Source organism: Berghia stephanieae, chromosome 4 (genome assembly GCF_034508935.2).
Source record: "Berghia stephanieae isolate SIO BIC M18660-M18661 chromosome 4, UCSD_Bste_1.3, whole genome shotgun sequence".
Taxonomy (NCBI): Eukaryota; Metazoa; Mollusca; class Gastropoda; order Nudibranchia; family Aeolidiidae; genus Berghia; species Berghia stephanieae.
In genome coordinates, this window is record NC_088363.1 from 67,989,241 (window position 1) to 68,002,851 (window position 13,611).

Consider the following 13,611-nt stretch of genomic DNA (forward strand, 5'->3'; position numbering starts at 1 on the left):
GGGACATGTGCTGGTGTCTGGTTGAGACTTTTAGGTGATCTCAAACTAAGTACACTGATAGTGTGCTCTTGGAACCTACATCTGTTCCCTATTTGAACCAATTCCCACTTTGTCTTACTTTTCCCTCAAGTCCGCTTAATTGTACATCTAGAATGTTTTTACTTTTTTACTTTTTCCACAAGTCCGTTTAATTGTATGTCTAGAATGTTTTTTACTATCCCATTTTCTTCCTTTTTACTGGCGCTGATATGACCTTAATGAGTTGCAAGCGCCGTAAAACCCAAACAAACAAACAAAAAGGTATGAGAAAGAAAAGCAGACTATCAAAGAGATTAAAGGAGTATGCTATGGAATGGTTGCAAATAGAGATTTCCGAAAACGTCTGTCGGATTCAACGTTTTCACATAGACATGCTTGGCTAACACTAACACGATGATCCAAATAAATAACGTCTGTGGTCCAGAGATTCAGTAAAGTAACTCGCTTTGACTTTGAACAAAAGCCAAGAAGTCATACTCAAGTCCTATCTAACTACCTTAGCCCTCATGAGAAACTTTTTTACTTTTGTATTAGTAGTCCTCGTGGATGTTCCCCTTGGTGTCAAAATAACGTCGTTGTCCAGAAATATTTTGCAGTATGCTGACAATATATTTGTGGTCCATATGAAAATATAACCATTGTAGAGGTTTAAGAGGGCAGAAGTGATACCGCGAATAATGCTGCCTGATATAAATCCCATATTTAGTTTAAATTAATAGTGAAGGTGGTCCTAGTCTATTTTATCAAACCCGACAACCTTCAAATGTAAAGAATTAAAGATTTAGAGAGATCAAACACTTACAAATATGAATAATAATTTTTTATTTCTTAATTTTTCAAGTAAAATTTGATATAAGATGATGATTTTCAAATCGATGTTGAGCAGTGAACTTAATATTGGCGTCACAGCTGGCCATTTGAAACATTGCTCACACAATTGTTTCAATCTGTCGCAATGCGCTTGTTGGCTCACAACCGATAAGCCGTTATTCCGGTTTTATGAATTGTAAAATACCTCGAAGTAAAGGAGTAGCGGTAAGAATCAATGAAAAGAAATGAAGCGAAAAGAAGGGGGGAAAAGGCAAAAACAAAAAACAATTTATAAAATAAATAAAAAAGCAGGCAACAAAAACCTGCTTAATCATTAATATTCATGTATTATTCGTATGAAAATAGAAATAAATATCATAAATTATATCATAAAATAAGTAATATCATAAATCATAAATAATTTACGAAATGTTATTATGCAATTTTTAAATAGTTATTTTATCGGCTCGATCGTTGTATCCGTTCAAGACTGTCTCTCTTTTCGACTTGAATATAGGCGAGAAAACACGTGTAGATGGAACGTATGAGGACCTTTAAAAAGACATTTCTCAGGCGTCCGTGTAATGCTTTCTACGAGGGCTCTTTCAGAAATAACCGAAAAATGCCCATTGCTCAGCAACCAGTGGAGATTTTTTAATTCTGTAAACGACATGATATTCCTTATTTCCTTACGGATATTCCCAGAAATTATGAAGTGCATCGTTTTGCACAATGAATTTCTAGACGATTTTAAAGATGGCGGCCCACCTTGAAACTTGGTCAAAGGAGGAAATCAGAGCTGTCATACGTTTTTTGAACGCCAAAAGTCTGAATCCTACTGAAATTCATAAAGAACTTCAGAGTGTATATGGTGAGCAAGTTATAAGCCGTACACAAGTCTATCACTGGTGTAATTTGTTTGAAGCCGGCCATTCCGACTTGACAGACAGGGAAGGGAGAGGGCGTTCGATAACTGCGACGTCAGAAGACAATGTGAAGCGAGTTGATGAGCTTATTCGTCAAGACAGGAGGTTGAAACTTCATGAAATCGCAAGCAGTCTTGAAATTTCGGAAACTTCTGCCCATAGAATTGTATTTGATGAACTTGGCTACAGAAAAGTCAGCGCAAGATGGGTTCCTAAGCAATTGACAGACAATCATAAAGAACAAAGATTGGACATCTGCAGGAAACTTTTGAGAAGAAGCAAGAGCTCACGCAGGATTCACGGGCATACTGCCAACGCCGGCGGAGACTTTCTAGGGTACGATGTGACTTTTCTTGACAGCATAGTCTCCGGTGATGAGACTTGGTTGCACCATTGCACCCCAGAAACAAAGCAAGATTCGATGACATGGAAACATCCATCCTCACCTGTCGCGAAGAAATTCAAAGTCATGCGGTCAGCAAAGAAAATAATGGGAACTGTTTTCTGGGACAGTCGTGGTGTTATTCTGTTCGAAACCTTACAACCTGGAGAAACAATCAATGCTGCAAGGTACTGCCAAACTCTTGACAAGCTTAGGGAGGCCATTCGCAGAAAGCGCCCAGGGCAGTTGACCAACGGGGTCATTTTGCAACACGACAACGCTACACCCCACACAGCACGAGTGACGCAAGGTTGGCTAGAGAAATATGGATGGGAGATTTTGCCACACCCACCACACAGTCCAGACCTCGCACCATCTGATTATCACCTCTTTGGGCCACTGAAACATGAGCTGGTAGGAAAGCGCTTTGATGTCGATGAAGAGCTTGTTGACCATGTGCGGAAATGGCTACAAAACCTTGACGGAACTTTCTTCCGAGAGGGTATCTATTCCATGGTGCGGCGTTGGCAGAAGTGTGTCGACAGACTTGGCTGTTACGTAGAGAAATGAAGGACGAGTCAAGGTATGAACATGTGCAAGAATTTTGTTGATAGCATAAAAAACGCGGATTTTACAGGCATTTTTCGGTTAATTATGAAAGAGCCCTCGTATTATATCCTGGATGACCTAGATATGTCCTTTTTTCCAAACCAATCAAAATGCAGTGAATCTCCAAATCATTCCACATCTTCTTTCTGATTGGCAATCTAGATATAAGTAGACAAAGTGCCACAGTTGAACGATGTTGGGAGGCAAGGACTCCCGAGGCATTCCAAATTATTTCCTTCCTGTGCGTGTTTCATAATATTATTTATATATTATAACTCATGCGTTGCAGTGCTTACATATGCCGTCTTCAGATACATAAGTGTCTTTTGAGTCTTGACCTTATAATTGACATGAGGAAAATACGGAGAGTTATGAAGAAAAGCCTTTGTCCCTTACAAAAAGACGCCGGAAATTATCAAGCACACAAACACCAATCCAAAGTCGTGCAGTAAAAAAAATAGATTAACCTATAGATTCCACGAATTCTTCCATCTCGAGGTGGTCTATGGGGGAACGGGGAGGGTGGGTGTAACGTGGGCAGTGTGGGACATCTCTCTCATTCTTTAATTACACCGAACGTTACCAAGGCATCTGTTGCTTGGTGTGTCAGGGCAAAATGTCAAAACAAAAAGAGAGACTGTCTAGAGTTAATTCGCCCTCTTTTCATGAAAATTTAAAACCTCGGAGATCAGTCAAATATGGCATCAGTAAATCATCTCTCCATTACATTCTGGTATCTAATCTTGCCTGTTTTATATTATAATTCATTACGTAAACATTTTAGTACACCTAATTTTAACGGTGATCCTAAAACCGTGCCACTGTTTTCGAGTGGATCTAATTGTGAACGCACCACCTCCTTTGCCTTACTTCTTTTCTTTGGTACAGGAAGTCATCTTGGTCTAAATATTTTGACTGCTTTTAACATCTTATTTTTCGCTGTTAGCGCCGTAAGCCACTTAAAATATAGGAATTTTATTAGTATTATCAACTGATAGAAGATTTCAATTGTTAGTGTCATGGTTAGGTAGTTCGAGTGGAACTGTTGTCGAAAGAGTTATCGTCTTCAGATTCAGATTCTCCAAAGAATGACGGTTCCCTCAAAACAAGATAATCTGCCAGAGACATGATCCTCTTTGTAATATCATCATCATCATCATCATCATCATCATCATCATCATCATCATCATCATCATCACCATCAACATCGTCATCATTATCATCATCACCATCATTAACAACGCTATTATCGTCATCATCACCGTTGTCTGTACTTTTAGCTTCCACTTCACGTTCTTCGCTCTCATCGATCATACTACTGTCAGCGACGGAAAAACAGAGCATGGCGCCCCTTGACCTGCAACCAGCTTGGATTGAGTCGTTTGTAAATGGTGCTTTGTTGTGATTAAAATCTTTTTTTGATACACTGGCTTCTGCTGGACTGGGAAAGCTACCATCTTGAAGGTCCTGTTGATTGTTGGAGGATGAATAATTTTGTTAGTCTTTAATTTATAGATCTGTGTTTATTTAAATCATCAGTGTGGTTATTAAAATAATTTAAATTATGTATTGGAAGAAAAAAAATTGGTAATATTAATAATAATAATAATAATGATGATTATAATAATAATAACAATAATAATAATAATATTAATAACAACAACAATAATAATAATAATGATGATAATAATAATAATAGGCCTGACTGAAAAGTCATGTCGACTATCCGATATTTCCGATTGTTAAACGAACCAGTGTACAAATTTAATCAAAATTTGCGCAATATATTTTTCCGGTTATATCACCAAATTTTAATTAACTGCTATTTCTGGTTTTTAAATTATCTCTTTTGAAAGAACCCCCCCCCCCCCCCCCCCCCCTATTCCAACATGCCAGTCAAAGAAATCACTTAAAAGAAAGTATGCATCGAACAGCGGGCTGTACTTGATTTCCTTACTGCAGAGAGATATGCACCCGTAAACATTTATGAACGGCTGAAACTTGTTTATGATCAGATGGTGTGTTAACTGACATTCAAACAGTTCAAAAGTGGGTTAACCCTCTCCTTACCAGCACAAAAATAGATTTTTCTTACTATAACAGAAAAGCAACAAGCACATTCTATACATACTATTGTTCGACAATACAATATGGGCTCTATTAGAGAATATCAAGTTTTTATAGCTATAGCATAAAGAAATGAAATCTGGATGAGAAAAATGTGACGGTTGCATCGTAATAAATGTGACGATTTTCCAATAGGTGGTAAGGAGAGGGTTAAGTGATTTTCTAGAACTGCTGATGCTGTCTCGACCAACATTAACGACCACGTAGTGTTCGACTGCAGCAAATCAACAAAAATTTACGAACTTATTCGAGCCAATTGAGGATAATACAATCAGACACTTTGTAAAGGCTTGGATTTTCATAGGGAAGAGTTGGATATATTACTGTTCGAGAAATCCTTGGTTACAGAAAGGCATGTGCCCGTTGGATCCCGAGAATGCTCATACAAACGCATGATCAAATTGGAAGTGAAAAGTTTTCTTGGAAGTCGTAGAACATCCCCACTCACCCCCCCCCCCCCCCCCCCCCCCCCTTTTTTTTTTTTTTAGAGTTCCGATTTAGTTCCAAGTGACTTTGTGGGGGCAAATTTTGACAGTGATGGCGAGGTGCTGGCGGAGCTGACTCGATGATGTTGTCGAAGTATGCCACCTGAATTTCTCTTCAACGCGATGCAATAACTGGTGCATCGTTGGCGGCTCTGAATAGATGGGAACGGTGACTATGCTGACATTTATAATGGTGAACTAAAAGGACATAAACTCAGCTTTGCTTTGATACATTTGTTAATTTCGTATCAATTATAGTTACGAAAATAATAGAGCGGCGTCAAGACTTTTCAATATACCCGTGTAATAATGATGATGATGATAACATCAATCAATGTAATTCATGAACTCACTTTTTCCATGGCATCAGCCACAAGCCTCATCATAGTGAGGACCCTTTTGATAGATCTTGCCTCCAATTTAAACAGTTCCCTCCTTCGGCAGCACGTTGTCATCAAAGTATCCAGGTTGTTGTCTGGGTGTTTTAAAATAGCACATTCATTGAAAAATACACGTTAGAGTACAATAAAAGTTGCAAATTCACGGCACACAACGCCTTGCTGAAAGGTTCCAACTTAGGTCACCCATTCTCACGGGACCAGTTCACATATTTACTAATAGACACATGCCTTCCTTGTATAGAAAAATGGGCTTCGGCTTGGGCCTTGGCAAATTAATAAAGTTCCCTCATTTTAGGAAAAAGGCAAACGGCTACTATTGAAGGGAAATAGCTGGCAAAGGAAGTAAAATATTATCTGGGATCTACTTTTGTGAGTCAATTCTACTCCATACCCTCTGCTCATTTCTTTTATAATATAGCTTTCTGTCCTTGTCTAAGAGTGAGACGATTTAGTTTTGCCAAGGTTCTAGATAGAATTTTTTTTCGTGAGCAATATATTCTAATATGATGGAGCATTTTTTAAGTGAGAGATAATGTTTTAATTCCTCGTAAATCATGTCTTAAAAATGCATCTGAGGAACATTTACCTGGATAGAATAGCAACAGTAACAGACTTATTTGGTGATTCACTTGTGTAACCGGAAGTAACTCTTTTTGTCTGGAGACGTAACAAACGGGGCTCTGTGCTTCGTTCATTTTCCCTCGTTTTGATTCAAAATTAATCAATACTTTTTTTCCAGATATTTAACACATATATAAACAACCAACAATTAACTCGCGAATCACAGCGGCCTTAGTTTCCATCAAAGTGTTCATTACTTCTCATGGCTAAAACCAACAAAATAAACATGGGGCAATTGTAGTCTATTCTAAAATGAGGCCCTTTTAAACTAATTTAACATTTAAAAAAGGAAATTTGCGGCTATGTGGTCTAGTGGTATGACGCCTGCTTTCAGATCGGAAGGTCCTGAGTTCGAGCCTCGCTCGGCGCATAGTTGAGTACTTGGAAATGGCTCTTTACTCACATTCTCTCACCGTACTCAGGTGTAAAATGAGTACCTGGCCGTTAACAGCGTTGTCTCTGTCGGAAAAAAATGTAATATCGCCTAACAGGCGCCATGTCTCATGGGGCCCCTTGTAAAGCGCTCTGAGCACATTAAGTGGATATCGTGCTGTATAAAAGTTCAAGTTAATATATGATTCAGAGTCATAACAATACGGACACATGCACCTACATAAACATAGCTTTAACTCGAATAATTCTTACTTTTGCGGCAGGGTGCGACCTCATCGTTTATAAAATATCTGAAAATTGAGGGAAAGGGGTGAAAAATGGAAGGGCGTGGATAAATTAGAATATAAAATTTAATAAGATTATGGTGTTGATAAAATGTTAATCTAAAAAAAGAATATTATTATCTGGTCAAAATTTGGTGGGATGGGGAGGGGACAATTGCTCAGTTGGTATACAAGGGGCCGAGATCGATTTCGGATGAAGAAGAGTCTTTTTTTTCTCCCGGTAGTAATCGGATTCAATAGTCTGATGTCACGTGCACCCAGCAACGACCAGCTTGGTTCCAAACAAAGAAAATCGCTACTTTTTATTCATCATGCTGGCTATAACTTTTTCACATGTCATCCGATCAGATTGTATAAAAGTCAAAGCATGATCAGATTTATAATGTTTTTCTCCTCTGGATACACTTACTATTATGCTCGTCGGAGAAGTATTTCATAAGGGCGTCCGCCATTGTTTCGATAGTTTAGAACCAGTTACTAAGTTACTATGCTTCATTACTATGGAAGTGACGTCACGACTGTTGAACGCTATTGGGTTGGTAGCTGAATCTGTTCGATCTTGTGATAAGAACCTTTCACGCTATAGAAACCGAGATAAACTCCGGCTCCATGAGCCTAATGACTCTTAAGAATCAATACTGGTCAAAAGTGACATTCCCATATTTAGATAAAGAGCTGGGAGTTAAGATTTTATTTTTAAAAATCTTGAATTGTCATAAATGGTTGATTCTATTTTTCATTTATGGAACTACAGCTATAAATACTTATAATTTATAAGATTAATTGTCAATTTGCCTAATTTTGACAGTTTTTAAAAAAAATTAGTGTAGGATACTATATAACCGTCTCTTTTTAAATACCTCAAATTACGTATACCATCTAGGGGAATTACAAAATTGCCTTAGATTTCACTTTAAAATAAAACCATATCCCAACTATACTACTACTACTACCACTACTACTACTACTACTACTACTACTACTACTACTACTACTACTACTACTACTACTACTACTACTACTAATAATAATAATAATAATAATAATAATAATAATAATAATGCTAATAATAATAATGCTGAAAACTTATATAGCGAGACATCAGACTCTTAAATTATAAACTACTTTGGCTGAAACATACTCACACATACACACATACACACACACGCACACACACACACACACACACACACACACACACATGCACACACCACAACCCAGACGCCTATCTCACTTCTCAAATCATCTACTAAAATCGATGTTTTATGTGAACCTTTAAAAATAGACAAAGATTCTTTTTGAGGAAAGCTCTGTGGTCGGTAAGACGTTCCAAACAGAGGGCCCAAAATGAAAAAATGTATCGAGTGAATTAATAATAATAATAATAATAATAATAATGATGACATTTATTTATATTGCCCCCACTCCTCTATACAATAAAGCTCTATGCGCATAACAATAACTTCAATCCATTCAAATTTCTCTCTCTCTCTCTCTCTCTCTCTCTCTCTCTCTCTCTCTCTCTCTCTCTCTCTCTCTCTCTCTCTCTCTCTCTCTCACCCACACACACACACTAACTCTATGCTATATATCTATCTCACCCCCAGTCTCTCTCGCTCTCTCTCTCTCTCTCTCTCTCTCTCTCTCTCTCTCTCTCAAACACACACACACACACACACACACACACACACACACACACACACACACACAAACCTTCCACCATTCTTTTTCTTTTTTTTTTTCTTGGTCTGATTCTTTGTTTTTGTTTTCTACTGAATATACTTTTTGTTTGATAAAGGGCATTTTCGACTGCCATGAAAAAAGAAATATGTACGTGACATATTAAAACTGAAAATGAGTCACAATGTGTGCGTGTGTGTGGATGTGTGTATGTGTGAATGTGTGTGTGTGTGTGCCCGCGCGCGTGCGCGGGCGTGCGTATCTTGTTTAAAACATAGGATTGGCGACCAAAATTGTTCTTGTATAGTACAGCCAATGTTATTTTTTGCCTAACAACGCAGAATTAGTGGCAACTCTAATAAGTATAAAACTATTTTTACAGATTGACACTTGAGTAACTTGCGACCCTTTACTTCATTAAGGGTAATATTACCATGGTTGACTCAAATGATTATTTGTAAGACCTGCAAGGGCATAATGATCGGTCGAAGAGGATGGCAAATAAGACCGGTTTAGATGAGATGGCAGATTGGCTTTTACATGCAAAAATAAGCGGTATACCTTTTCAGGTTTGTAAAACATTTCCTCAGGGATTTGGATAATTTCTGGAATAAATCAATCTGGCTCATTTTACTTTATCTGTCCAATTGGAAGAATACGTTTGTCAAAAGAAAACATATTATTTAGGTCTGGTTGAACTCGTTTTTTTTTTTTTTCTTTCATCTGTCCAACAGACTTTCGTTTCTTCCAGTTTCGTAGTCTTTCAATTTGCCGTCTGATAAATAATGATTTGACACTGTCTTCAATCGGACAATTTTATGCAAGTGCACTGCATCTAAATCAACACTGGTTTTCTTACTTGTTTAAGTCGTCCATAGAGTGAAATTTATCTTTGACGACGTTGCAGTTCTGCCATAAGTTTGAGCTTGGTTGTGCTGGTAATTTGCACTCACTCTTAATCAACCTGATGCAACAGGAATTTTTATGTCTACCGCAGTCAACAGGAGTGTCGTCAATAAATTTCTCTTTCTCGTCGACGCTTTGGAGTGCCATGCAAGAATTTGATTCTCTACGGATGGAGAAAAGTATACCATATTTAGGTAAAGTGTTTGTATTTTTGTTTGCAGGAAAACTATTACAATTTTAAACCATAATCCGTTTTAGTGTCATTCAAAGAAACGTGGAATATATCTCATAAAAATACATGATATGAAGTGAGTAGAAAAGTGCCAGAAGACAATAGAGAATAAAAAAAATTTTTCGCGGCGGTGGTGGGGTTTGAACCCGCGACCTTATTGGTACGACAACTCCGCCTGGCAGGTGAGAGCGTGGCTCTACCGTGTGAGCTATCCACGAACACAAAAATATTCGTTTCAAACCCAAAGTCATTTCTAGATCCCTCTCTCACCCACTTCTTGAGATCGCCGATTCGTTCACCACCATCGCGAAGTAATTTTGACCAGCAGTTAAGCTTAATAGCCAATATTCTCATCACAAACATATAACATAGAAACGATTGAGACATTGAGTATGCTCCGGTGTATGGGGTGAATTTTTAATTCAGAAAAGTGAGTGGAGCAGGCACTTATGTTGGTAACAACAAGATATGAAGTGAGTAGAAAAGTGCCAGAAGACAATAGAGAATAAAAAATTTTTTCGCGGCGGTGGTGGGGTTTGAACCTGCGACCTTATTGGTACGACAACTCTGCCTGGCAGGTGAGAGCGTGGCTCTACCGTGTGAGCTATCCACGAACACAAAAAAAAATACATGCAAACTGATGTTGTGAGACTGCTGAATCGAAGAAGACAGGTTCTCAACTTTTGATGGAAAACGGGGCGCTGTCGACTGAAACGGCATGTGAAACCAACATTTGACTGTGGAGATACTGGGATGTGCTCTTGCCAAAATGACAATGAAGCTGTGCCCCATGTACTCCAGACGTACCCACACTATACTGTGGATAAAAGCAGATGTTGGTCCTAATAATAATAATAATAATAATAATAATAATAATAATAATAATAATAATAATAATAATAATACTTTATTGCATCCCAAAAAGGAAATTTTTTGTACAGACGTGTTATAATTTACACATAAGATAAAAATACAATGGAAATAGGATGTATATATATAAAAAAAGAGCAGCTCTATAACCAGAGCTGCGCTTTATAATATGAATAATTTCAACACTGTAAAATAGTTAAAACTGTCACTATAAATTGAAAATTGAAAAGATTGCAAAACAAATAAATTAATAAATTAATATTTATATTTTTAAAAAGTAAAAATGAGAAATAATTATATAAAATGATTATTGCTTGTTGTTATAAAGCCTAATACTGGACGGCAGAAAAGATTTTCGGTGTCTCTCTGTTTTCGTTGAAATAGAGAAAGGGCGACCACTTCTTTCTGACATAATAATTGATGGTCTTAGTGGATGATACTGGTCATTTAATATTTTAGTTATTTTATTTATACAAAATTTCTCGTATAAAAGATCTACATCGTCAACATCATTTATATAGCGTTTAATGGATTTTTTAATATTTGAATTTATTTTGTTCCTTTCCACTGCTAAGCAATTGCCTCCCCAAGCTGTTATACAAAATGACAAAACACTTTCGATTACTGCTCTATAAAATAATGTGCAGAGGGTTTTATCTATTCTAAACTGAGAGAGTTTTGATAAAAAATATGTACGTCTGCACATCTTATGCCTAATTATTTTCAAGTGTTCATCCCACTTGAGCCTGTCATCAATCGTTACACCAAGGTATTTGTAGTGAGGAACTCGCTGGACGAATTGGTCCTTTAATTTTAACGGTTCTATCGGTTCCTTCACTCTCCTAAAGTCAATCACTAGCTCCTTTGTCCGAAGACAAAGATATCACTACAAACTACAAACTCTATTGCAATACCGGTGAAATTCGATGAAATGTGGAATTATATACACTACATCTATATATAAAGACAGTGGTTTGGTAAGGCCGTTTTCACTTACCTGGGATTGGAGGAGATCATTGCTTCAAGATCATTCTTGTTCTATAAATGGCATATGTGTGAATTAAAAAAAAATATGTTAAAATATATTATGTTGAGACTTTGTGTCTCTAAATGTAAATAAAAGTCCTTAGTGGATTAAGAAAAATACATTTGCATGTACATAATTGCATTTCCCCCCTTCTTTTTCATTTTCCCAATCTTTTATCGACCACCACCACCTCCAACTCTTCTTCTTCTTCTTCTTCTTCTTCTTCTTCTTCTTCTTCTTCTTCTTCTTCTTCTTCTTCTTCTTCTTCTTCTTCTTCTTCTTCTTCTTCTTCTTCTTCTTCTTCTTCTTCTCGTCCTCCTCCTCCTCCTCCTCCTCCTCCTCCTCCTCCTCCTCCTCCTCCTCCTCCTCCTCCTCCTCCTCTTCCTTCTCCTCCTCCTACTCCTTCTCTTCTTCTTCCTTCTCTCCTTCGTTTTCATATTTTTCCTTCTTCTCCTCTTTTTCTTCCTCCTCATCCTCCATTTCCCCCTTAACCATTTTTAAAGTGTCTCTCTCTAATGACAGTAAATCAAATTGCTCATTGAAATGGGCCAAGGAATATATGTATATTAAATCATTTCTTTACCTTTATATTGAGGGATGCATATTTTCCATAAGAGGGTGACTTCTTCCACTGCTCACCCAGTACCATCCCCCTAGTCAGGAGACCCATCTCTGCCATCACTAGCTTCACAGAATATGCAACTGTCTGGATTAGAACGGACCTCAATATGTATTGTTGCCATTAATCATTGGTATATTCAGGATATCTTTACTAAAACAGCGCAATATACCTAAAATTACTAAAGTAGATTTCCATTATCTATCTGTGTAAATCATTCTACAGTCTGGTTGGTCATTGGATCAATTTATTGTAGAATAGTTTTATGCAATTTTCGGCAAATATATATATATATATATTATATATATATATATATATATATATATATATATATATATATATATATATATAATATACATAAGTGTGAGGTGAAGCTTATCCGATTATATCAGTCGAATTCTCAAATTACCATGTTAACAGAAGCAATATTGTTGTTTTTTTTTGTTTTTGTTGCTTTAGGTCTCTTCCAACACAATTGAGGTTATATGAGAGACTGCTGAAACAAAAAAACAAGCAATCTAACAAAAATAGTACAAATGTAAATCAAAATCATAACCTAAAGATATCATAAGCTAAATTATAAATAACCAAGAACAAACAGGCAGAAGATTTAGAGGAAAAAAAATATCCCCTGTCAAAAATACAATCACAAACCAAAGAAGCAGGATAGGCTAGTAAAGAGAAGAAGAAACGACATCACTATCGGATCGTACACCCATGCGAACATCATAGGTATATGATTCAAGGGTGATGCTCCCATCCAACCACCCGCAAGCAATATTGTTTAGACTAAGTTGGAGACAGTGGCGAATAAGCAGAAAATAATATGAGTAAATCTGTACCTAGTTTAGGACCGACATCTCAGACCTAATTTGTTTCCCCATTAACCCTCTCCTTACCAACCACAGGAAAATCGTCACATTCGTTACGATCCAATCAGCACTTTTATCATTCAGATTTCTTTTGTAAATCCCAAAATTTAAAGAAAAAGTTTTATTATAGCTATAAAAACGTGACACGGTGTTGTTGAGTTCATTTTGCTGACCAATATTATGCATAGAATGTAGTTGTTGCTCTTCTGTTTGAGTAAGAAAATAACTATTTTTGTGTTGGATGGGTGTGAAATTTTGGGGGAAAATTCTGAAAACGGCTGGTAAGGAAAGGGTTAAATTGCATAAACAAACAAGCGATCATCACTCT

General features: G+C 37.0%; 1 protein-coding gene across 3 annotated transcripts in view; it reads right to left on the reverse strand.

Moving 5' to 3' along the window:
- Nucleotides 1-844: 844 nt before the first annotated feature.
- The window catches only part of LOC144971102 (mitogen-activated protein kinase-binding protein 1-like), a 45,208-nt gene continuing 32,441 nt past the window's right edge, over nt 845-13,611 (reverse strand). For all 3 annotated transcript variants that reach the window (XM_078911499.1, XM_078911500.1, XM_078911498.1), the window contains exons 17-23: nt 12,376-12,498; nt 11,763-11,803; nt 9,617-9,826; nt 7,046-7,083; nt 5,732-5,853; nt 2,822-4,233; nt 845-1,440 (exon numbers count right to left, since the gene is read on the reverse strand). In XM_078911499.1, the coding sequence (XP_078767625.1) occupies nt 3,790-4,233; nt 5,732-5,853; nt 7,046-7,083; nt 9,617-9,826; nt 11,763-11,803; nt 12,376-12,498 (978 nt within the window). In that variant the 3' untranslated portion in view covers nt 845-1,440; nt 2,822-3,789. The remainder of the gene's footprint in view (nt 1,441-2,821; nt 4,234-5,731; nt 5,854-7,045; nt 7,084-9,616; nt 9,827-11,762; nt 11,804-12,375; nt 12,499-13,611) is intronic.